Source organism: Ursus maritimus, unplaced genomic scaffold, assembly GCF_017311325.1.
Source record: "Ursus maritimus isolate PB19 unplaced genomic scaffold, ASM1731132v1 scaffold_1, whole genome shotgun sequence".
Classification (NCBI taxonomy): Eukaryota; Metazoa; Chordata; class Mammalia; order Carnivora; family Ursidae; genus Ursus; species Ursus maritimus.
Genome location: NW_024423343.1, coordinates 42,169,755 through 42,196,587, shown reverse-complemented (window position 1 = coordinate 42,196,587; position 26,833 = coordinate 42,169,755). Strand labels below are relative to the sequence as shown.

At 42.3% G+C, this 26,833-nt stretch overlaps 1 protein-coding gene across 3 annotated transcripts in view; it reads left to right on the top strand.

The window, feature by feature from the left end:
* MYO1B (myosin IB) overlaps positions 1-26,833 on the top strand; it is a 175,766-nt gene that overhangs the window by 27,303 nt on the left and 121,630 nt on the right. For all 3 annotated transcript variants that reach the window (XM_040642629.1, XM_040642635.1, XM_040642630.1), the window contains exons 2-3: positions 4,070-4,213; positions 22,453-22,568. In XM_040642629.1, coding sequence (XP_040498563.1) covers positions 4,079-4,213; positions 22,453-22,568 — 251 coding nt within the window. In that variant the 5' untranslated portion in view covers positions 4,070-4,078. The remainder of the gene's footprint in view (positions 1-4,069; positions 4,214-22,452; positions 22,569-26,833) is intronic.

Genomic DNA, 26,833 nt, shown 5'->3' with positions numbered 1-26,833 from the left:
TATTCTCTGCTCTGGCTTTCAGACAGGCCAGTTTCACAGCAAGCCTGTCTTTTTCTTGTAGATCCTTAAGTAGCCAACACATACTCCAGCGTCCGAATTTTTTTTAAATTCTGTCAAGTTGGAGGCACAAGGTCCAAGGCATAAGGCACGACAAGCCACGGTTTTATTTTTTTTAATTTTTAATTTTCTTAAAGATTTTATTTATTTATTTGACACAGAGGGAGACAGAGAGCACAAGCAGGGGGAGCAATAGAGGGAGAGAGAGAAGCAGGTTCCCCGGTCAGCTGGGAGCCCGATGTGGGGCTCGATCCCAGGACCTTGAGATCATGACCTGAGCTGAAGGCAGACGTTTGACTGACTGAGCCACCCAGGCGCCCCAAACCACGGTTTTAATCAGTTGTTCGCTATCACATGTCGAAGGTGATCATCTTGCCAGTCCAAGATAGTAGGTCCTCACGCTCCCCCCGCTTCCCGCTCCACCTTGTGGCCTTGGCTAAGCCAGTCCATGGTCCTCTGTGTGTTACTTCTAACACTCCACTTCCTTGTACCAGCTTCTTCTATTAGGGAAGATGTTTTCTGTTGCAAATAATAGAAAATTCAACTCAAACAGTTTAAACAATAAGGGGGAATTAATTGGCCTCTGTGTGCGTAGACTTAGGAGCTATGGAGCAGGTGTCAATTGCAATTTGATCTAGAGGTCTGTGATGTCATTAGGGCTCCTGCACTAATTCTCAGTTATTTTTTTTTTACCCTGCTTTCCTCCATGTGTTGCCATCCTCGTCAGATTAACCCTCTCCCCAACCCCCTCCACGAAAGCAGAGGTGACATGGCCATGGCGGTTTCATGTATCACATCTGTAAATCCTGCCATCCAGAGTGGAGAGAGCCTTTGTCCTAATATACCAAGCCAAAGCCTGTGAGGCTGGCTGGTATGACCAGCCCTGAATCGATTACAGTGGCCGGAATATGGTAATGTGTTGATTGCCTCAGTCTAGATTATGCACTGTATTCCTGGCACATGGGATAAAATTGACTTCCTTAGAACAACATGGGGTTCTGTGGAGGTCTTGGGAAGGTTGAAGATAGACATATATGTGTCAAATATATGCTTTACGTACGTGCTCATTGGATTCTCCCATTTGACTTCCTCTGATAGTTTATGGAAATATTGAGTCAGTGATTCTGAGCCAAACCAAGGATGGATCCAGTAGTCACAGTAAGGGGAATTGGTCCATTTGTAGGATGCGAGGGAAGTGCCTCTATGCTGTTTTTCTCTGTGTCCATTTTTACCCTGAGAATGAAGGGGGGGTGTGTGGGTGTCACTGTTTCCTCCCCCAAAGTACTTGGATGCTAAAAAAGACAAAACAAAACAAATCCGAAATGGAACAAAACTATGCTTGGATAACTGAATGCTGGTATCACCTTCTCAGCGGATTTACTTTATTGGTGTGTTTTGGTTTGCAAAGGTTTTGTTTTCAGAATTTTTCACTTATACCAATTCCCTGTAGCTCAGCATTTGTTTTGTCCTCTCCCCCACTTTGGATTATGAAGTTGGGATAGAAGTGTAAAAATTAGAACCCATACAAACCTGCTTGAAACTTGTATTTGAAAAGATGGTAAAGCAGGTTTAATTACAGAGAAAGATTGCTTAATTATTGTTACCTGCAGTGAGGTCCTTGTCTTTCCGCTGCAGTTTCCATAAATAGACTTCAGATCCAGCCCCCGGGGCAGAGAGTTCCCTTTCAGCCTCTTTGCTTAATTTAAATTGCTGGTTTGAGGTGGTTATTTTTGAAACCCTTCTCAGGTTGACTTCCCCCTTAATCCCTAAACCTTCTTCCCTCATCTGCCAAATTATATGTAATGCATCGCAGATAGAGTGCCTTTGGCATCTCATGAGTCTGAGAACTTGAAATTTGATTTCAGTGTTAATTTATTGCGACAAAGGTTGGGCACTCATGTTCCTATTCCCGTGCACGTCTTTCCATGGACTTGGCATGAGACCAGCTGCTCTCCTGGGCGTCTGCTTCTCCAGAGAGCAGCAGGTGCCCCCTCTCCCGCCCGTTTTGTTTTAAAACAGAGCCTGTCCTCGTTCAAAATGCACGAAACCGTTCTGTTGTTGGGTTTTAGTGATACCTAGGGCCATTTATTCTGGGTGTAGTTGGCGTGAAATAAAAAAGTATATATTAATGAAAAAGTTAACTCCATTTTTCTCCTTTTGAATATTAAATACTTCCTTAGTGGGTTATTTTTGTTTATGAGAGACCTTTCCTTTCTGCTTCTTTTGGTCTCTCTTTTCTGGCTTTTTCAGTGTACACTTAAAATTTTTTTTCTAATAGGGTCAGCAATAAAGGGTGTGTTTGTGGATTCATATAAATCACAGTAATTAATAATAAAGAGTTATATAATTCTCACCCCATCACAGTTCTCTTGCAAATAGCCCAAGTAAATATAGTTTCTGTTGCCTGTAGGAGACCTACTAGATATTCTAGGCTAGAATAGGAAGACATTTATTTAAATTGCTATCCTAAGCAAGCAGACCAACCTTTGTGTAAGGTGTAATATGCATGGGTGACTCCTTAATGAGAAGAAGTAAATGTACTTCCCCCTCAGTATTAGGGGCATGAATATATCTGAGTATTTATTAGTATCCTGAAGTATTGTTTAGTATTAGTCTGCTGAAAGTATACACAATTGTCTTCTGTGTCAGAAGCATTTAGAGGGAATGTCTCAGATGAATGTGATCGTACATCCTGGTAATGTTAGGAAAAGTGACATAAAACACTCTAATTTCCTATGTTTGTATATTTGAAAGGAGTTTAGGACTCTTGACGGCGATCAGATTTGAGGGCATGGGGATTTAACATTCTGCTTTTGGGCGGCACCATTCACATTAGTGGGGAGGGGAGAATGCTGCCTTTGTAGTGTGTTTCCCCTTGGTAGGCTCGCAGACCGGGCTGGAGGGAAACTAGTATTTCTGGTCTATTCATTGCATGTTCGTTTGATTTTGGTGTTGTAGTGGTGGGTCTGTTGGGGTGAGAATGAAGAACGTTGAGGTCAGTCTTGGCAGGTTATATAGGCAACCTCTGATTTACAACAGGGTTGTGTTCCTTTATGAGTCAGTGTTGACGCCTGCAATGAGGTTTCCCCCCAGAGGTGCCAAGTTAGAAGTAGTGATTGAGTTCTCTAACACAAAATTTAACGCACTCTTAAGAAATCATAAGCAAAATTTCTTATCTCTCTGAGCTTCCTTATCTTAACATGGGGATAATGATCCCAGTAGCTACCTCATAGAGATTTTGTGAAGATGAAATGAATGAAGGCATATAAAGTCCTGGATACAGCGTCTGATAGGTAGCAAGTACTCAAATGTTAGTATCATCTTAAAAACCACTGATTCCTGGGAAAATACTTTCTGAGTTTCATCACAGAGTACTGAGAGATACCATCTTGAGGGAAGCAGGTTCTTACAAGTTGAAGTCTGACATTGGTATGCAAGGGCTGGTCGAAAGGGGTGCGGTGGGTCCTCTTGCTAGAGTTTTGCAACCTCTGGCTGGGAGAGGGGATGGTCTAAAGAGGTGCAGACGTCCACTTACAAAATAAAAAAGGTACAGGGATGAAAAATACAGCATAGGGACTATAGTCAATAATACTGTAATAACTTTATAATAATACTGTAAGAACACTTTCTGTGGTGAGCATTCTGTAACGTACATCCATGTTGCATCACTATGTTGTACACCCGAAACTAATATAATATTGTATGTCAGCTATACTTGAGGTGAAAGAAAACGGAGACCCTGGTTTCCTAGTGGCTTCTTCTGTAGACAGACGTAGCCTGGAATGGTGCACTGGGAGGGAGGGTCGAGCGTATGGGGCTTCCAGCGGCCTGGCAGCCACTGCAGCCAGCCTCGGGCCTCCTGACGTGGGTTGGAGGGGAGGTTACGGTGTTCGAGAGGCAGATGAGCGCCATTTGAAACTACCGGTGTTTCATTTCTCTAGTGGTGCTGAGAACGCATCTGAAATAATTTTGCCCATTAAAATTTTTCCTTTCCCCCCCATCTTTCCCACAGGAAGAGACAATGGCCAAAATGGAGGTGAAAACGTCACTTCTGGACAATATGATTGGGGTTGGAGATATGGTTCTTTTAGAGCCTCTCTCTGAGGAGACCTTCATCAACAACCTCAAGAAACGCTTTGACCATAATGAGATATACGTGAGTACACACCGGACGTCATCTGTGGGGTTTAGACTTTGTGTTTTGTGGCCGAGAGCTGGCTTCTCTTTTCTAGACTCTTCTTCTTTCTCTTCGCGTAGTAGAGTTCAGAGGTATTTGTTTAAACTCTCAGAAAGAGTTTTGTGTTTGCTCATTCGGCACGTGAGTAATATCGGTCAGAGTCAAGTTTCCATGTGGTGTTTATGGAGTGCCGACTGTGCAGAGTATCGTTGGAGGTGTTGGAGGCCTTGTAAAGCCGTCGGGTACTGAGTTCCTGTCCTCTGAGGACCAGATAACAGGAGGAGTTGTAAAATCCATAGGCATCTTCTTGGATGCCTTCAGAACATTAGCATTCCAGCCTCTGAGAAGCTTCCCATTAAAATGCAAGGCAGTGAACTGTCAAAAAAGACATGAACCTGGTTGGCGTTTGTCGTTAGCAGAGAGACAGAAGCAGACGATCAGAGAAGGATCTATGTTTGCTCCCTGGAGGTTTGGGAATAGTCCTGTTCTGCTACACGGGAGGATAGTGTCATGTACAAAAATGAAAACACGTGAAGATATGCAATAATAGAAGGAGAAGGTTTGTGTTGTAAAAATTCTTTGTTAAAGGATGTCATATTGTTAGTTTACCTGTCAAGTTCCTTACATATATTTAAAACGTGCAGCTTTCTTAGGGATTCGCATTAAGCCCAGAAGTCTGCGTGTCTTCAGGTAGAGCTGTGTTGTCAACTCAGCCAAGAAGACGGGGCGCTGCTGCCCTGTCCCAGCAGCTGAGAAGGAAACAGGGTGCATTGGATGAAAGTGGTTTTACCTGATTCTGCCTCGCTCCTGAGTTCTTTTCCCACCTTTTTATAGTGTATCTGTATTTGGAGATGAATTGGGACATGCTTCATATTTTTCTCTCTGTCAATGTGGGAACAGTAAGAAGAAATATAAATAAATAGAGCGTTTGTAACCGATATGAGTATGATCAATTATTACTTTTGTGGAACAAATATATTTTAAAAAGTGCTATGCAAAGCTCTATTATTTTATGCCACATACAGTTTTCCTTTCCAGTTAGCCAATTATATTTTAGGGATGACTTCAGATAATTAATTTCTTTTTATTGGGTGGGGGAGGGGCAGAGGGAGACAAAATCTTAAGCAGGCTGCGCACACAACGCGGAGCCCGACGAGGACTCAGTCTCACGACCCTGAGATCATGACTTGAGCCAAAATCAAGAGTTGGACACTTAACAGCCTGAGCCACCCAGGCGTCCCATGATAATTCCATTTCCTAAGGAAACAGTAGTCATCATCTGGGACTGGAACTTTTTATCTTTTTGATTTGTGTTGCTGGAAGTAGGGGAGGTTGACAGTTACTTGAGATATGTGGATAGTGCTTTTGGAATATTGGTGGGATAACCAGATCCTAAGTTCAGAGATGTAGTTATGTAAAATGTTGATTGAAATAGAAAAGGTATAAAACGCTTTTGCAGGGCAGGGAGGAGGTGCCGTCTGGTTGGCAGCCGGGCTGGTGTCACCTTCCCGCAGAGTGGAGCGGCTCGGCTTTCAGGTGGGAAACCTGTGCGGCTCTGTGGCTTTCACTGAAAGTGTGGTCTGATATCCAGTAAAAGACAGACTTTTAAACATTGGTCTTTGAGATGGAGATAGGAAGAATCAATTCTATCGTAAGTAAAGCTGCTGATCATTTTTCTTTTTGGCTCGAGGAAACGCAGATCGCTTTTAGCGGGATTGAAACGGGATGGAGAGCAGCACATTACATGCATTCACATACCTGATTTCTTGTGCCCAGTAAAATGAAACAGTCCCCTTTTTAACAAAACGCCAAATGTTAATGTTCATGGGTCTTCAGCAGACGAAATGTCTGGGTTTCAGCCCCACCTAATTTTATTTTCTAACCGTTTGAGGAATGCCCTTTCTGGTATAACAAAAACAAAAGCAGAAAATGACTTTCTGCTTCCAGATATTCATATCGATTAATGTTTTCCAAGGTATGTGAGGGCTGTCATTTCCATGAGATGTGTGCCTTCATTTTATAATTAAACATACACCATATTGGAAGGTTAGGCATTCTCTATTTTAAGCAAAAAAAAAAGGTTATAGAGCAATGTGTATAGTATGATCCTTTTTTTTAAACGGGTTTATGGATGTGCATGTGTGTCTGTATACTTGTATGCACGCAGAGAAAGGCACGCTAACGTCAGGCCCCACAGCAGGGTGGGATGAGATATGGGGGACAGGGAAGGGTTACCCTTTTAGATCTCTGTATTATAGAACTTATTAGGTCAAGCATGTATTGTTTTTGATAATTAAAAAAAATACTATACACTAAATTTGATCACCACACCTCTGCAACCCCATATGTCATATATACCACCCTTGAGAAATCTGTTTCTGGCTCTTATTTTGATACTGTTCCTGCTTTGCTTTTGTTCATAGGTCGCTGCAGAATTGTTTAGCCTGATGCCAGAGGCCAAGTTAATAGGACATGTAATATTTTACTGTCTTGTACTTCACCTTGTTTTAAAATTGTTGCCCGGACAATGAAAACGCAGCTTTTTTTAAAAAACAAATCTCTTTTGGGGCGCCTGGGTGGCACAGCGGTTAAGCATCTGCCTTCGGCTCAGGGCGTGATCCCGGCGTTATGGGATCGAGCCCCACGTCAGGCTCCTCCGCTATGAGCCTGCTTCTTCCTCTCCCACTCCCCCTGCTTGTGTTCCCTCTCTCGCTGGCTGTCTCTGTCTCTGTTGAATAAATAAATAAAATCTTTAAAAAAAAAAAATCTCTTTTGTAGGCTCATAGTTTTATACTGTAAAAGTGGGTGATGGTCCATGACGATCCATCATATGAACAAACTGAATAGTCATTTGTATGTTTAGAAGCCATGGTTGATAAGGGGGCCAACAAATGGAAGGACCTTGGCCCAGACTCTTGAACTCCGGCTATCCCTACAGACTTAGCAGCCTCCTTTGTGAACAAGCTCAAGATCAGGGGACCCTCTTTTTCCATCCTGCCGTCTGTCCACTCATCCCGCACCCCCAGTATCTGGAGATAAGAAGTAGTCCCTGACTTCACAGAGGTCTCACAAGGGACTGGTTGACCTCTAGATATAAGTTATCAATTCTTTAGAGCATTCATAACTGTTAGTGATTTTCTGACTTCAGCCAGCTGACTTTGGAAGTAGAATCCCTTGTGATCCTGTCATAATAAACCAGAAGCAGCTCTGGGTAGACCAGTGGATTCACACACACATTCCTGAATCACTGACTGTGGTCTGGTGACCAGAATGAACTGGGTGGCTTAAGAAAATGATGTCCACCTCTAAGATTGGGGTAGGGTCAACTTTTTCCAGAGTAGATGGCCTGTATGCAAGTAGGTGAATACCCAACCAGATATATTGATTAACATATTAAGAGGAGGAGAGAAAGAAAGGGGATTAATGCTGACGTGGTCACTGCTATAAATCTATCATGTGTTTGGTAGGGAGTTACTTTATGGATGTTGGTACCAAAAGGATATGCCCCATGGGAAGCATTTATCATTTGAGTTGTAGGCTTTAGGTGCACTCATGCTTCGTAGACTTTCTACTGAAGAACTCCTGATAGCAGAGAAGAGTAAATAGGTGCCGCAAGGACTCTGGGAATATAGTTGAAGTCCATCCACTTCAGAGAAATTTTGTTGAGATATTTGCTTCCAAAGTAATTCAGTTTTATTCCATTCTGTAATGCATATGGGTTTGTTTTTGTCTAATATGCTCCTTGCAGCCCTTTGAATAATATGCATTTTTGGTGCTGACAAGTACATTTAGTTTGTTTTCTATCTGAATTTTTAACGTTGCACATCATTCAGATATAGAGGGCTGAATTAGTCCAATTTAAGCATTTTAAGTTAAACCAATTGTAACTGTGAGCAACTGCTTTGAAAGTTGAGTAAAAGTGTCTTAATTTTTAGAAGCTAGTACTAGAATGGGGATCCCTGTAAAGACGGGGTCAGATACTTTTATGAAAGCTCCTCCAGTGCACACTCCAGCAACATCCATTCTTTGCTTTGAGGTGGATTCATGCACCGAAGCCTTGAGTTGGTTCCTCATCCTGTTTGTGGCCAGGGAGAGTCCCTAAATCTGGGACAGTTCCAGACATTGATGCGATCTTTGCAGTAAGAGCCGTTCGGTTGGACATGGAGGAGGATCAGGTGAGCGTAGAGAGAGGGAGTGTTGGCCCAGTGGGGTAACAGGCAGGGTCAGAGACTCTGTTTGCTTTTATTCCTCCTTCCTGGCAGAGCGCCGTTCCGGCTGGGACAAGTTGCAGGATGTGCCTTTCGGTCTAACAGTCTGGGGTCAGTGTTGGGAAATGCTGGTTGTGACCTCACCGAGCACTGCTCTTCTGTATTCTTTCTGCCTTGGTCAGACCTTCTTCCGGCCTCCCCACCCCCGGCCAGACGGAATGGGGGCAGGATTTCATGTGGACTTGTCATGTAGGAGACCCACCCAGACGCAATTCTGTTTTTAGGGTGGCTGGTCAGGACTGTGGTTCTGTTCAGGAACAGGAAAGCTGCAATTTAGGCGAGAACAAGGTCCAGGGCAAATTTGGAAACTAAAGCACCAAGGTGTCTGTTCTCTGACAAGAAGTATTTTCGGTGCTGACAAGTCGATTTAGTTTGTTTTCTATCTGAATTGTTGGGTTGGGGATCATCCAGATATAGAGGGCTGAATTAGTCCAATTTTAGGGTCTCAAGTTAAACTAATTGTAGATGCAAAAGTGACTGCTTTGAAAGTCTAGTAAAAATTGCCTTAATTTTTAGAAGTTAGTACTAGAATTAGGATTCCCATAAGGATGAAATCAGATGCTTTTATCAAAGTTACACAACTAAAAGTGCACAATCTGTTCAGTTTAAAATAGTGCAAAGTAAATGACTAATACTAGCTAACATTTATATACCCTTCGGTAGTTTCAAAGACACTTTCCATTTATATAACTTATGGGTATGGATGTATTCCTGGGAATTTGGCATTAATGACATGTTAGTTTTCTATTGCTGCATAAACTTCGCAACTTGTATAACATACATTTCTTACCTCAATTATTTCTGTGGGTCAGGTATTTGGGTGTGGCTGACCCGGGTCCTCTGCTCAGGGTTTTACCAGGCTGTCATTGGGGTGTCGGCCAGGTCTACAGGCTCACAGGAGGCTTGGTCCTTTAACAAGCTCATGGGGAGTTTGGCCAAGAGCGGGACTGGTGTTCAGACATCCATTTTAATGTCATTCCTGCTACCCGGACATTCTCTGATCTTTTTTTCTTTTCAAAATTTGCTTTAAAAAAGTCTTTTCTTTTTTTTAAATTACAATTATGCTTTTGGAAAATGCTTTTGGAAAAAATAATTCGGATGGTACAGGCACACATAACATAAAAATGTGATTTTTCTCAGCCCAGTACCCAGTCTCATTTCTAGAAATAATAGTAGTTAAGAGAGTGTTGGGTCATTTTCCCACCTGTTAGCTTGATGAACAATTCAAATTTTTTTCTAGAGTTGGAAGTAGGAAGAGGATGCTCTTTACCTAGAGAACCCAGCCCCATAAATGTTTGAGTGAAAAAGGAACCATTTTTACCATCTCTGCCCATCCCACCAAGACCAAGTGGGGAAAGGAGGAGGGATTCCCTGACCTGGCAACTGTCAAGTCACGTAGACTTGATAGCATACGGGTGGTTCACCATGAGTGGACTCTGCCTCCTGGGCTCACTGAAAAGGTGGACCTTTCAGGAGACGTGAAGAACACATGGCGTGTGTTTCCCAGAGTGTAGCTTTGGTGTTTGGAACAGAGACAGCATTAGAAGGCTAGATAAAGCTGGTGAAAAAGAGCAATCACAAGGCTGGAGAGAATTGTTGTGTCTAATTTCTCTTGGAAAGTTTTATCATATTTTTCCAAACAGTCATTTTTGGTGATAACTCCCCAGTTTCAACCTGTCTCAGCTCTTTTAAAACCTTTGGTGATTGGAAAATTTCTTCCTCTTAGAACTTGGAAAATGGGCATATCTTCATCTGTTATTTACCAGGCTTAGAGAGTGGTTTCATCATGCAGGCACTCTGCAGTACTTGAAATATTTGTATAATATTTATAATAGATTAATTTAAATGTTCTGGGCAAAGCCATATTTGAGGCTTGATTTGGAGGAAATGAAGGCCTGACCTCGGGCCTGCATCGGTGTTATGATTGGATGGCAGTATGGCGGATGCTAGAAGGAGAGACCAGAGCTCCAGTCCTGTCACTTACTGTCTGTGAGACCTAGGGCAAGTGCCTTAACTCCCGGGAGACTGTTCTATTATTGGTAAAATGATAAATAGTAACAGCTCACATTTATTAAGCCTTATGGGTACAGTGTGCTTTTCTAAGCACTTTACATATATTTGTTCATTTAATTTTTATTAAAGTTCTACACATTCTAGTTTTTAAAATTATCTTCATTTTACTATAAGGAAACTGAGGCTCAGAAAAGCTAAGTAACTTGTTTAAGGTCACATGGCAAGTAGGCGATACAGCTGGGCTTCACACCCAGGATGTCCGGCTCCAGAGTTCATGCTTTTTTTTTTTTTTTAAAGATTTTATTTATTTATTTGACAGAGATAGAGACAGCCAGCGAGAGAGGGAACACAAGCAGGGGAAGTGGGAGAGGAAGAAGCAGGCTCCTAGCAGAGAGCAGGGTGCCCAATGTGGGGCTCGATCCCAGGACTCTGGGATCACGCCCTGAGCCGAAGGCAGACGCTTAATGACTGAGCCATCCAGGCGCCCCGAGTTCCTGCTTTTAATATTAGTCCTGTTGACTGTACATGGTTGCTCCGAGCATTCAGTGATACCACTAATGTCCAGGTATTTGCAGTCTGCAGTGTGCTATTCAAAATAAGTGTACTGTTGAGGGCTGTATAGATCTGAAACAAGGCAGTCTCACTAATCCAGACTCACAACTGAGATGAGAAGTCAGCATTCCTGCCACATGTCGAGTCGGCATTCCACAGTGCAGTAGTGACATGAACGAGTGTGACGTGGAGTGTGCTCCGTTCTGAAGGCGTAGGCTCTCACTAGTCCGAGAAAAGCGATAGCAACTGTTGGGATGATGTTTCCCCCTCTGGAAGGTGGGAGAAGACCTTGGAAGGAGATTGTTTTTCATCATGTTCCCTGGGTGGCAGGAGATTGACAGCTGCATGTGGTCCTTCACCTTATGAGCACACAGTAGAGGAGGGGGGGCAGATCAGCACAAGGGGCATGTGGCCCAAGTCATGTGACCAACTTAGCACCCCCCCCGAACCTATGTACCTATTTCTGCTGTTACATCTACCCCACAGATCTATATTGATGGCAGTCCTAATTTCTAAAGAGTTTCTCAGACTCTATTTGGGAGGGCTGGAGGCTGAGATACAATGTGGCATGTTTGAAAAGGCACAAGCCTTTGGCCCATAGACCTACGGTTGAATCTTGGCCACTCACAACCACGGGGACCACTGTGAGTAATTGAGAGTCAGTTTTCTCATCCACACAGTAGGTGTCATGATGCTTATCTTGTTGAGTCATGATGGAGATTAAGGGGCCTCAGCCTGGCACATAGTTAAGGTGTGGAGGACCTGGCAGGTGCCATGACCATCCGAAAACCTTGGAAACCCAGAATGACTTTTCTTCAAGGTTTCAGATGCTGAGATTTCCTTGTAATTACAGTCATTCTCTTTCTATCCTCCCTGACTCTCTCTTTCCCTCCCTGTCTCCCACTCTATTCCTCTTTTCCCTACCCCCCTCCCTCTTTGATTGAACAGATTCACTTTTGTTGTATTACTACTTCCATTAGCCACAAATGCTGTTTTCAGCTAGTAGTATACCTGTAACACAGGACCACTCTGTACCTTAGCTGAGAGAGTTTTATTAGGTCTGGAGAACGATACATATTTGGAAAATACTTGTCTCATTATAGAGTTTATCTCAACAGAGATATTATAGTATTGTGTTACTCTGCTCTACAATAAAGGCTGCCTGAGGTGATATTTTTAGCCAGTATTTCGGCGTGGCATAGAACTCATATATAGTTCTTTAATTCATAGTCTGAAATGACTGGCAGCACAGGAACAGAGGATTATAATATGATGGTGGTTTATCTTGGACTAACAGTGACCATGCCTGACCAGCTTGCTGGCCTCCCTTGGCAGCCATGGTTTGGGTGACCCCTGGCCTATGTATGGGCTCTGGATCTAAGACCAGCGATTTATGGCACAGCAGAGAGAAAGAGATGAACAGGGCTTATTTCTCAAAAACTCAAACTTTGAATTGAGAAATACAGAAAAAATAAAATATCAATGAAAGCAGATGCTGGCAGTTGTGATGTGGTGAGGCCATGATGGGCCACGTTGCAAGCGGAAACTATGAGTAAGCATCTTTGAAGTAGACCAGCCATGGAACGGAGAGTGAGGAAACCAGTAGGTAGCAGGCCCAGAAGCAGCAGAAACATGAGCAGGGGATGAGCACATTGATGGTGGAACTGGACAGGAAGCCTTCACCAACTTCTGTTGCCTCAGCTTAATGCCGTCCTGCACCCATACTCACTCTAGGGTCCCAGCTTTTCTTGTAGCTTGCTGATAGGTTGCTCAGGGGCTCCTGGGTGTGTTCCTTAGTGCAGTCAAAGTCAGTATGTGAGGTAACTTGACAGCGTCTCTGTGCTGAGTAGCTGAGAGTCTGCCCAAATCACACTTCTCTGTTCTAATGTCACAGACTTTGGTTTAGAGCTTTGGCATGATACTGTCTCTGCCACTAACGGTGAGATCTTGGGCAAGGCTTTTTTTTTTTTTTTAAGATTTTATCTATTTATTTGAGAGAGAGAGGGGCAGAGGGAAAGGGAGAAGCAGACTCCCTGCTGAGCAGGAAGCCTGACAAGGGACTAGATTCTAGGACCCTGAGATGATGACCTGAGCCAAAGGCAGACGCTTAACCAACTGAGCCACCCAGGCGTCCAGCCTTGGGCAAGTTTTTAAAACCTTTGAATGCCTTTGGTTTCTTCTGTGAAAATGGGCTATTATGAGTTATATATATATTTTGCATATGTATCATAAATATGTTCTTAGACTGGGTATGTGAGGTGCACACATGAATGACGTGATTTTGGATAGAAGACCGAGACAGTAGGCTACACTGGTTATTGACCTTACATTTGTAATTTTTTCCCTCAGGCAGTTTTTCACAATTTTGAACTGTGTCTAAAAAACCAACCAAAGTGTTTGCTAGACCAAACTGTGTTTTTAAAAAACCAAATAAGACAAAAGTCCTCTTCGAGGGAATCTGGGAAATCTTACAAATGGCTAATTAAAAACACTGTGGCACATAATGTCTTGATGTCTTGTGACCAGATTCTCAGGATCTGAGACCCAAGAAGAGGGTAAATTCCTCCTCACGAAGTGAATAGCATGTTGTTGTCTCTGAAGACTCCACCAGCTTGTCTTATGTAATCATTTTCTCGGGATCCTAGGCTTTTTGTGTTAGTTTCATTAAGACGGACCTCATGTGCTCATCTGGTAACTCTTCAAGTCCCTGTACACAAAGACCATTTTGTAAGACTTTGGCATTATAGGACTCCTTAATGAATTTCACTGAGATATTAGTGATGTCATAAGCTTTCAAGTCCTGACGTGGGTATTTACAATGGCCACAGATTCCTACAGAGCCGAACTCTGAGTTTCTGTGATCACAACAGGTAATATTTATGGGACACTTGCTGTCTGTTGGGTGCTGTGTTCCACAGTTTAACACAGAATCCCATTTAATCCTCCAAATTAGACAAAGGAGGAACCAGTGTCCTCCTCCTTGTCCAGATGAGAAAACAGGGGCTTGGAGAAGTTAAGTATATTACCCAGGTTCACACAAAACTGGAAAACTTTCCAGATAACTTGGAACCAAGGGTTACACAGTATGTCAAATGCATTTGAAGCATTAAATTCTGTATGACATAGAATCTGAGTGACGAGCTCAAAAACACTTACGTTGGTCTGTTTCAGCATCTAACCCCCTCACCCAACACACTGACTTTTTTTTTTTTAAGATGTATTTATTTATTTTAGAGAGAGAGAGAATGAGTGCATGCATGTGGGGGGGCAGAGGAGAGAATCCCAAGCAGACTCCCCACTGAGCGTGGAGCCTAATGTGGGGCTTGATCTCATGACCCTGAGATCGGGACCTGAGGTAAAACCAAGAGTCAGATGCTCAACCGACTGAGCCACCCAGGCTCCCCTGTTTTTAAAGATTTATTTATTTATTAGAGAGAGAGAGAGAGCTAGAGAGAGGGAGTGCACACACTGGCTCTTACTTTAGAACGGTTCTGACTCGATGGAGCTCAGTCTCCTCACTCTGACATTTGAGGCTCTTTGCAATTTGATCCCAGTCTTATTTTCTGGGCTATTATTCATTAGAGGTCTTTGCTCTAGTCAAGCTGTCTCATTCCTGTCTTTGAAATATGGGTGGGTAAGCCTTTGTGCCTCTATTTATGTTTTAATCCATGTTGGAGCATGTGCCAGAATTTCCTTCCTTTTTAAGACTGGACATATTCCATTGCATCTCTAGACCTCGTGTTGTTTCTCCATTCTTCCATCAGTAGACCCTTGGGCTACTTCCAGCTTTTGGCTGTGGGGAACAATGCTGCAGTGGACCCAGGCATACAGATAACTGTTTGAATCTCTGGCAGTTCGTACTTAAAAAAAAATTTTTTTTGAAAGATACAAGTGTCTTAGTAAAATAAAAAAAAATAAAAAAAAGAGGAATTCAATCATTACCTAAAACCTGAATTCTCTTATGCCACTCTTCAGGGGAGCATTACTTTATGTGAATCACCCCCATCCTTTTAGACCTGCTCAAATTTCCAACTTTCTGGATTGTTCTTGAACCTCTGTTCACAGCGACCATCCCCTCACGTAGATGGAAAGCACTCACCTAGGCCATAAGAAGACAATGACTCATTTAACCAGGAATCACTTAAATCTTATTTCATCTCTTTTTGCGGCTAGAAAACTCTTAAATTTTCCGTGTGATGGTACAGAAGTCTCACCTCCTAAGCTCTGGTATAAACCACTCGGGAGCACAGACCCCAGGAGCGTCTTCTAGTTCCACCATGCCTAATGCGATGTGCATGAGGAAGGCTCTTAGTAGCTGTGTGGCTTGCTTCTTCCGTGGTTGTAGCCTAAATCCTGTCGGGGCAGTTGGTGCAGCTGAGCAGCCATGGGAAGGGGTGTTTTTAACTGGGTCCTGACCCGGGCTGGATTTGATGTTATCGCTGTGCAGGTGAGAGTGGCTTGGAGACACGTGGCTAGGATCCAGGATTTGGAGGCATCCTACGCATTCTTTAATACTTCTTTGGTGCCATTTTAGGCTAAATCGTTAGCATTAAGTAAGATATTTCATGAAATATGGCCTGTTGCCACTCTCGGTTTATTTCTGACATTCAAGGATGGTTATTATATAGTGTCTTGCATTTCTTCATGATGGAGGGACACACTTTGTGTGCTGGAATAAACAGTAAAAAAAAAAAAACTTTTCTATTGAGATGAGAAATTTTTCCTGTAACTACATCTTTTCCTCCGCCGCCTCCTTTTTCCTTTCTCCCTGGTGGCATGAGGGTTTCAGCGTTCCTCAGATAGTCAAATAGGAGGCTTTTGCCCCACAGAGTGGCTCTCTCTTGTACAGAGAAGATGCCCTTGGAAGGCATTGTACAGCACCAGTTTCTACGATCAGGCATTCTGCTTGGCCACTTTTCCCCCCAAGCTTCGCAGGCCTAACAGCATGGATGGTGTGCTCTGATGAAAAGAGTGGACTCTTGGCTCCTCGTCCTGATTGCACTTCTGTTTGATAATGTGGTCAGACCACTTAACTTCTTTGTGTTCCGTTATATGGACGTTAAGATGGAGAATTCATATCTAACTCATGGGGATCAAGGGAGAATTTAGTCAAAAGGTGTATAAGTGCATATTTTATGCCAGCACTTTTTTTTTTTTTTTAGATTTTATTTATTTGAGAGAGCAAGAGCGAGCACAGATGGGGGAAGGAGGGAGAGGGAGAAGCAGACCCCCCTACCCCCCACGGAGCAGGGAGCCTGACGTGAGGCTTGGTCTCAGTACTCGGAGATCACGACCTGAGCTGAAGGCAGATGCTTAACCCCCTGAGCCACCCAGGTGCCCCTGTGCCAGCACTTTAATAGGTTTGGGGGTGAGTTTTGAAGGAATTGTGGAGACGGTAAACAAAGAACTGAAATATAGGAAGCTGGTAGAGGGGCAGGTGAGATTCCTGGTTAGAGTCTCAGCAAAGCAAGGGCTTTAAAAATATATTTTGGAAGAAATTGATACTGAAAGCAGCGTTAAAGCAGTCATGATGGTGAAAACAAGTCATTATAGGATTTCCATACGTGTATTTTATGGTTTAGTTATAATTTTATTTTCAGTTTCATATGGGGAATTGAAATGTCAACTTTCAGAATTTAGGGCTTCTGGAGATCTTAGTGTTGCCCGGGGAAGAGCTATGATATGAAAGATGTGAAACTCTTCTGACTTTTTTGTGTACGTACACTAATGTTTTGTTCAGTTAGCTTTGCGGACGAATGTGCGCACAGTTGCACATAATTGAGACTCGAAAAATATTCAAACTGTGCTTCACAATTTAACTTGAAAAAAGTTTCTTTGGTTAGATGTCTTTCCAAAATGTATTGTGTGTATCCTTGTCACCAAAACCAGAATACTGTCTCTCGTGGTGGCCTCTGATCGTCATGCCGAGTTCTGACGCGGTGCTTTGTAATGAAGCACTCAGGACCAGCTAAGCCTAGCTGTTGGCTCTCACTCTAAACACTCTTCATTTTTATGCTTTCAAAATTATGACGACTTCTTACTCCTTTTCTTTCTTTCATTCTTTGCTTCTCTTTCGCTCTCTTTTCCTTTTTCCATTAGTGGCCATTGTTTCTTCCCTTAGGGTAGGCGTTCTTAACTCAGTATATCAACTGTGTGCAAACTTTTATGTGCCTGTTCTGTGTGTGTTTTTTCTGGGGCGACGTTTCCTAGCTTTCATTGGCATTTCACAGGGATCTACCACTAAACAAAGGTTAAGAAGTGCTCTGTAGCAGTATTTTTTAAACTATATGTTTCAGTCTGTTAATGGCTGATGAAATCCACTTGATGGGTTAGGACCAGCAGTTTTAAAAAAATTTGTAATGAATAGAATTGAACAAATGACTATCAATGTATCACATACGGTAAGAGTATTTCGGGTTTTGTGGAAGTTTTGTTTCATACATATGTGTGTATGTGTATGTAAATATACACTCACACATACTTTGTTGTGATGAAAATTTATTTCTTACAATGAGTCATAGTTAAACGTTAGAAATATACTGCTACAGAACGGCCCCAGTTGAGAGGTGTTGCTGGTGTTTCTGTGTAGTGTGCCGAGTTTCTTAGAAATGTGGCTAAAATGAAAGGAAGTGAGGCCAGAAAGATTTTCTCTCCTTTTTGAAATGTTTACTGAATTGATTCCATGGGAATATTTAAAGAGGAAAGTAAGATAGAAGACAGTGACACTGTCATAGCTGCTGCCATTGAGAGTAAAACACGGTTCTCTGGGTCCTAAAGGTTAAGACCACAAGCGGTGGTTTTCACCTGTGGTTACACATGACTTTATCTGGGGAGACTTAAAAAAATGTATTTATTTATTTGACAGAGAGATAGCAAGAGAAAGCACAAGCCGGGGCCCAAGGGTGGGGGGAAGGACAGAGGGAGAGGGACAAGCAGACACTCCGCTGAGCGGGGAACCCAACACACGCTTGGTCGTAGGACCCTGGGATCATGACCTGAGTCAAAGGCAGACACTTAATCGACTGAGCCACGACTGGGAAGACTTTAAAAGATGCGAATGCCTGGTCTTTGGGTTACATGTATCAGGGGCCTCTTCTGGGTTCTGATTGCTGGATGCAGGTCCTCCAGAAAGGGCTTCAGCTTTCACTGTGATCACAATAGAAATACTTGAGTATTATTTGGTTATTCACAAGGCATCTGTTCTGGAATGCTACAGATATCTGAAATATGAAGACGGAGATTGTTTTGACTTAGGAATGTTTGTACATTCTTCATTTAATGTCTGCCCTTGAGAGATGAAAGATAAAGCTGCTAATCGAATCTGCCATTTATAAAAAGTTAGAGCTTTTCCTCTCTCTCTTCCCTTTTTTCTTCCTTGTTCCCTTCCCCAGCTTCCTTCCCCCTGCCTTCCTCTCCCCCTTCCCCTCCCCTTCCTTTTTCCTTCCTAGATGTCAGAGGCTGGTCCCACAGGGCAGTGGGACTAAAGGGGGCTCTCCAGTGTCGTAGTGGTGGTGTGCATAGGCCTGAGTACTTGGGGGTGCCAAGGGCTGGGAACATGGAGGTGGTGAGCTAGGAAGTGGCTGAGATGGTTAGGAGATTGGTTATATTGAGTAAATAAGTACATTGATTGAGCAAATACATACATACGGGGGAAATGAGAGCTGGGCTTGTCTCTGTTGGAGAAGGTAGCTAGAACCTAATTGATAGATGGTCTTGGCGGTTACGGGGAAGGAGTCCCTTTCAGTGTAATTCACTTAACGGGAGAACATCTTCTGGATTCCGGTAGGATTTTCTCTGGGTTCTTTGGGGACAGGGACAAGGTTGAGGTGTGAGTGCAGCCATAGAAGTGGTGGTCTGCTGGGAAATGGACCGAGCCACAGGAGGCCTTTTTGTGAGCGCCGCTGGTACGGGCACTATCCGAGCTCCAGAGTAGTGGGGTATCCTGCACACAGGATACACCCGCCTCTTATTACCAGTCAAGTAAGTGAGTGGAACCCTGGCGTGTAGGGGATAAATACTGTTTGCTGCTCACTTTATAAATCTTTATAAAGATTTGTAAGCTTTTCTTTTTTTTTTCTTTTTTTCTCCTTAGCAGATTCAGAATAAAGTGGAGACACCCAGCCCTTTCACGTACATACTTGACTTTAAGAAACTCTGTGTCTTATCTTCAACCTCTTAATGCCAGTGGTTGCTAAATGAGTTAGTGTATAGTTCTTTTTAGAGCATGGCCCGATAAGAAGATACCCACTTTAAATAATATACAGTTGCTTATTAAAAAAATAATGATATATTATCCTTTGTAAGTCCAAATGTTAATTGATGTAAACATGAACTCTCTCTGCTCTCTGTGGTTCTGATCCGCAAGAAGGAGGTGTAATCTGGTACTGCAGTTACCTGAATGTCGGGTGGAAAGCTGCCTACGGCCAGAGTTGCATGGTAGCCCCCCCCAGTCAGCCGCTCTCAGGAAGTCTTCCGTGTTTCAGAGAAAGGAAGACTATGATTGAGCGTTTGATTATTCTGTTGACACAGTGAGGGAATATTTAAATCTCTGATGAATGCACATAGACCCTTCAAGGAAGAAACCCGTAAATAGCAAGGGCAGGCGTCATGGTAGAGGACAAACCTAGTTAGGAATTCAAGATTAGAGGATACGTATCGGAAACATATACATAACGTAGAATGGAGAGAGAGTGCAGTTTCTTTTACGGTTTCCTTACTTAGATTGATAAAGCTTGTCCTGCTTGGCCCCTCTTCCGATTCGTTTTGAGCTGTGCTGGTGTACCAGTAATTGTTGCTGGGTAACAAACCAGCTCCCCAACTTAGTGGCCTAAAACAACAACCATTTATTTGTGCCCAGTTCTCTGGGATAGCAATTTAGGCAGACTTTAGCTCGGTGTGTCTTCTGCTGGTCTCTGACTTCAGGCATCTGGGGGCCTCACTGGGGCTGGACGGCTTAGAATGGCTTCACTCGCAGCTGGGTGTCAGGCTCTGCAGCTCAGGGCACCTCAGCCATCCGTGTGGCTCAGGCTTATTTACATCACGGCTTCCAGCCACAGCCATCAAAACGGGGTTCATCCTATGCAGGTACTTTTCAAGCCTCTGCTTATGTTTCATCTTATAATGTCCCATTGGACATTTGACAATCAAGTCACATGGGCAAGTCCAAATTGAAGGGCTGGAGGAATAACGTGTCTCTCGATAGAAAGAGTGACAAAGTCACATTTCAAGGGGGTATGCCTGCAGGGATGGAAGGAATTGTTCTAGCCATCTTTGCAAACAATATCCCACAGGAGGAACCTGAGGGGAAAGGCTATAGTGTAAAGATTTGTTCGGTGGCCACACGTGGCATATAGGTTTCATAAAATATTCGGCACTCTATGCAGTGTACTTGCTATTCTATTTCAACAGAAGAATAATTATATGAGAGTCACTTTCTTAGTGACAAACTAGCACTATACAAATCATTCAGTTAACAAATATTTACGGGGCATCATTAATGGGTCAGGCTTTTTCGAGGTGGTAGGGGAAGAGCTGGGGGGGGAAGCACACATAATTCAGTGTGTATAAAAGTCACAAGTAACAAAGAGAAACTTATAACTCAGTTGTGTGGCTTTTGATTTTGGGTTTGAGGCAGCAGAGTTGTTCTATATGTCAGAATGCTACAGAGGCAGATTTTTATCAAGAATTTAGCCACTGTGAAGTTTGGTTTCAAAGAGCAACTTGACCATTGGTTTCTCTGCCAACAGCAAATATCTGTTTCAATTATTGTGTTCTAGAAATAACTAGAAGAGGAGAGTCATGTACTTTTCTACTGAAGAAGGCCGATCTTTTAATCAACAGATATTAAAAGAATAACCAGCCATTGCATTTTCATAACTACGAGTGTAGCTAATTCTAGTACATTAGTTAGAAGCGATTGAGACCATTACTCCAGCATTTCTCACCTACTTGCCCAGGTAGGCTGGAGTGTGAAGAAACCTTTTCGAAAATGCAGAAAGTTAGGGAACTTAGAATCATCTCGCGTCAGGCCAGATTAATTGGTCCTAGTGATAGAATGTCAGAAATGAATGTCAGAAATAAATGTAGAAATTTGTGTGGGAACAGAGTTTTCTTTCACAACAGTGGTCTTGTCTGTGCTTGACAGGATGAAAAATTATGTGTAGAAATGACCTGTTCAGTTTTCTGGGTTGGGGGGGGAAGTCTTTTGTAATTAAAATAATTGTGACCTATGTTAAAAAAAAATAAATCAGAACACTCATACTGTTCTGTTCTCTATTCTGTTTAATTTTCTAGAAGGATCTGACTATCTTGAATCCTGTGGTGGCAATATGGGAAAAATTTGTTGCTCTAAAAATGCCACTTTTTGTTACGTGACGCTGGAAAGGTGGAGAAGTTAGGGCTGACTTTTTTCCCTTCTTTTTTTCTTTCACCTCTTTCTTAAGAACATTTTTATCACCTACATATTTTTGTTCATGTCTCCCCCCCCCCATGATGTTGAAACTGAAAGGAAAAATGAAGCCACTAAAATGAGTTCCAGTTACGTGACTTTTGCTCATGGCCTGGTGCTAGTCTTTGTACGGAATGAACTGAACCAGACTACTCTGGCTGCCGGGAATCCACATCAAAATGAAAGAGAAGATTAATAGCGTTCGGGATTGTGGTGTGAGGGGGTTCGTGTCTGCTAAAATACGATATCGATCCCTCCAAAAGTACATTTACATTCCACGTTGAATTTAAATTTGACATTAAATGTACTCTCCTTTGGAAAGTACATTTAATTCTGATGTTACAGTATGTTAGATAGAATATGAGATTATGTTGTTTGAATGCCCAAGGGATAACCATGGCTTTCATATGGAGCCGTATGTTGTCTGAGCCCACTGGAGAGGTTGACAGGCTGGGGTAAGGCCAGTCCCCACGTAAAGGCCCTAGTTGATAGGTATGGATGTGGTTCAGGCGGAGGGAGGCTCTGGGTTACAGTGGGCTGAAATGGCAGGATAAAGATGAGGGAAGGAGACACCAGTTCTAACCGGAATAAGGGAAAGCATAGCTGTTGCTCAAAATTAGCTGTGGTTGGTGACAAAACTCTTGGCAAGTGTGACAGGACTGTGGAGAACTCTTATCCAAGATCATAAATTAATCTAGAGATTTATTTTGAAAGGTATTTTCAGTGTATAAATCTGTGCCTTCCATTTATCAGCAACATGAATAAACATTATTGACCATCTGTCTTTGGAGATATTAAGTGTTCTTGAAAAGTATGAATGGTCAAGCAGTAGAACTAGTTTTGTTTTTAAAAGGATGAGATCATGAAACACTGAGATTTAAGATGTTAAAACACATCCTGTGTAATAAGGAGGATATTTTTTGCTCTTTCTTTTGCAGACGTACATTGGAAGTGTGGTTATATCTGTTAACCCATACCGGTCCTTGCCCATTTATTCACCGGAGAAAGTAGAAGATTACAGGAATAGAAATTTTTATGAACTGAGCCCTCACATGTAAGTACAGGATTAAAGCATTAAGTTTCTCTTTCCCTGCAGAGATGTGGGGTTGACAGATGTGTCCAGCTGTTTCCTTTGAGTCTCGGGAAAATGTTTTCGTCATTTTTTAAAATTAGATGAAGGAATGTGAAAGTTAATTGTTATGCCTTATTTTAAATTTCAAAAAAGGCAGAATACTTCATTTGGCGTCAGGCTCTTTAAGTTCTGAAATATTTGGGTTCAGTATGTAAAATATGTTCTGTTACAAATTGTGTGTGAGTAGCAGCTGCTGCTAATTATTTTTGCAAATAAAACAAGAATGTACATTGTTTATTCTTTTAAAGAGCCCAAGCAGCATTTTCGTGGGTTGGATCAAGATAGATCCCAAGTGTTGGGTTGTGTAATGGTTTTTGAGCAAAAGGAATAAATAATACCTTCAGTTTATAATCTTCACAGACACTGACATTGTTCACCAGATGTGTATATTAGGCCGGTGATTTCACCTTCCCTGAAGCTAGTCACTTGTTTGATTTTTCTGAAGGTCACGTGTTAGTGTAAAGAGTTCCTGTAAATAACAATCTACGATAATTACATAGCGCCAAGGTTGAAGAACTCTGAACTAAAGTGAGAGAGCGTGTAGAGTGTTAGTTGCGGTCTAGCAGAAAAGAATTTTCTCTCTCTGGTTGAAGATGAGCTATGAGCTCTATAACTTTTGATAGAAAATAAAATCTAATAATTAAAGAATATATATAGATGTATTCGATGTTTCTCTTGATAATATAACACACACTGACATTTTTGGACTGTTTGGAACTAAAAACTTAAGTAATTCCTGAAAATGGTTGTTAAAAATTAAATACTGGATATTTTGTCAGTCTAGTGGATTCTCATTATTCTGTTTTCATCTAGATTTCGCAAGTCATGTTGTTTCATTTTGCCTAGAGAAAAATAAAATCTTGAAATTTGTTTTATAAAGTTATCCCTGTAGTTAAGTCCCTGTAATGAAATACTTTATTTGATGACTGGATATTTGTTTTAAATTCTAGGCCTTGATACCATGCTTCCCAAAGTAAGATGCTTGGATCAGGGGTGTTAGAATCCCCCGGGAGCTTGTGAAATATCTAGTTTCCTAGGCCTTACCTCTAATAAGCCAGGAATCTATGTTTTTCCCATTTTCCAGGTGATTCTTATATACATGCAAGTTTGAGAATAAGTTGTCTTAGATGTATATTTACCAATATTTTCCTTTCCTTAACTGCTTATAGCAAATCATGATCTTTGCTGCAAGTAGTCTTCATAATATAATAATGGTTTGTATTTATTGAGTACTTACATATGTGATAACTCATTTTATTCTCAAAATAAGTCTGAGGTGTAGGTATTATTACAAATGGGGAAATTTTCCCAAAGCCACACAGCTCATGGATGGGGAGCTGGGCTGTGAAAACGGTCATCAGCTCTGCCTCTCAGCTAGAAATGGGTTCTGCCATTTTCTTGGTAGGGCTTCTTGCTGTGTACCTCCATCCACACCCCAGGCCCTCCAAGGTAACCTTAGCTGTGCCTCAGTTTATTTCCAGAGGCAGCGTGTCATTCTTCCATTTGCAGCTTTAATCTCCAGCTTGGATGTTTAGTTGTATAACACATGTCTATTCTAGAACACAGAAGTTCATGCTCTGTGATATCCATTTTTATCCCTGCCCCTGAAAGATTTCTAAGAGCCTGTGTGGCACTGCTACTCTCGTTTACCCCCCTTACTTCCCAAGGAAAACAGCTACGATCAGCTATAAGATAAATATCCAGTGTGCTTAGACTAAAGACAAAATCTTTTTTTTTTTTTAACTCGGTAAATGTTTATTGAATTGAGTTAGGTGACAAAAACTTTTTACCATGGTCTATGAAACACTGTGCATGGAGTGGCGTGCAAGGTCCGAGTTTACCTAATGAATCTGAATTTGCCAGATTGGTGTCACACCCGCCTTCCCATCTCGCTTTGTTTTTTAAGTCCTCACCACACTCCTTCCCACCTGGTCATATTTGCACATTCTGTGCCTCCTGCCTGGAATGCTTTTCTCTCCCTTTTCCCCACGGCAACTCCTGTTCTTCTCTTAGTTCTCAGATTGCCTTAGACCTCCTCAGGGAAGAACTGTCCCTCCTCCCACCACCCCCCATTCCCCACCTGGTCAAGGTCAGATCCATTGCCCTTGTCACAGTTATAGTTTAACATTGCTTTATGGGGTTTTTTGATTCATGTCAGCCTACCTGCCATGCCAGCTCACCATAAGGTTATTAGCACCTCAAAGTAAGTTAAGCGCTAAGAATTTATTGAACAGGATTTGGGCTCGAGCCCCAGCTCTTCCACTGTCAAGCTGTGTAATCTTGAGCAAATTACTTGAAAAAAACTTCAACTCAGAAATTAAGCAATTTGCTCTATTCAGTGGAAAAATAATGATTAACTCCTAGGATTTTTGTGAGGGGTAAATATCTAGTAGATATTTAGATGTCAGGTGCTTAGTATGGAATGGGCCGCAGCCCTGTAGTAAAGGAGAGCAGCTGCTATTAACAGGGATAAGTGAATTATTGTCATAATGAGAAGTATGGGACGCATTGAGAGCATCCGGACCTGCCCTTCCTTACCAGTTTCTCCTCCATGGTGGGGCATTTTCCACTTCCTTTATTTTTTTATCTTTCAAAGATTTTTTGTTTATTTGAGAGGGAGAGAGAGTGAGAGCATGAGCAGAAGGGCAGAAGGACAGGGAGGGAGACTCTCAAGCAGACTCTGTGCTGAGCATTAACCCGTTGCTGGGTCTCATGACCCTGAAATCCCCACCTGCGCCGAAAACAAGGGTCCAAGGCTTAACCGACTGTACCACCCAGGTGCCCCTCCACTTCCTTTAAAGCATTTTTCCTGCATCATTCTTTGTGAATGTCCAACTTTGATACCGTCTGAAATAGGGTCAGTGCTAGCTAGGTTTCCTACTAAAACCTAGTCCGACATTCTCAAATAGGAACTATGCAGTATAAGATAAAGTGACTTTAGGCTTTTGATGTATTCCAACCATAACTCTTTCAAGAACTTGGTCCAAATTTAAATAAAAAATTTAAAGAGCTGCTCAGACTACAAGTACAGTTTGAAAATTTTGCCAATTAGTTTACCCCAGATGACATTTGGAATTTAATTTGACCTAGTGTTGACTGTTAGTCTTCGGAAACATCCAGGTACTTCCCTTATAGCTCACGTATTTTTGAAGGTGTCCAGAAATTATCTTTCTTTAAATTTCAGATAATCGAAAAAATATTTAAATTTCATGTAAGAACGTGACTTTGAGATAGTGGATGTGTATAAATGAGTAAGATGAAAATAAACAGTGGTTTTGTACCTATATTCCTTTTCAAAGGTATTTTCTGTTGTCCTACCTCTTCTCCTGCTCTCTTCTCTGAACTCCTCCCCCTCTACGTTCGGAGCCACACCTTGAGTGTGGTATCACTGGGAGTCATGTCCAGAGAAAGGAGGGCTCCACGGGGCAGCATAGATGACACCGTTTGCCTTTCTCATTGTGTAAAGAGTGCCTTTCCAGTGTGATTCTAAGGTTCTTTGCACATTAGGAATTTTTTTTTATGTATCCCAGCGAGGACTTAGTCCCTTCAGACAACTCAAGAACTGTATTCATGGAGAATGAATACCCAACTACATAGACAGGAAAGAATGATAGGGGAGAGATGAAGAGATGAGGAAAATAATTAGACTATTTAGTTTCCCTCCACTCAGTTAGAATAGCACCATGACAATCCACCTGATATTTTATTTATCAAATCCACTGGCCTTTTGTTGGGTGATTGCTTTTGGCCTTGCAGCACTAGATTTGGCTTATTATTATCCTGTGGATCTTCCTAAAATCAGAGCATGCTACTTCCCTTCCCAGAAACCTTCATGGGCTCCCTGTTACTTTGAGTGAACTCCAAGTTTCCTGGCTTGGTGTTCAAGCTCTGCGCGGTCCAGCCTCAGCTCCCCTCTCCAGGCCCACACGCCAGCAAGCTCCTTCATGGAACCTCCTTTTGAGTCCAAGCCTTTTACGTCTTCTTTCCATTCCTACTGCACACCCCATCTGTACTGTTAAAACCTTGCCAGTCTCCTCGGGGCTGTCTGAAAGCCCAGTGCACAAGTGACTTCTGCCTCTGAGTCACCGGAACCCCTCGTTGCGTTTCTGTGTCATCCTCTTTAATGAGATGGAAGCTTCTATAGGTCAGGATCCTTTCCCTGCCTACGTCTGTGGCTTTCATTGCTT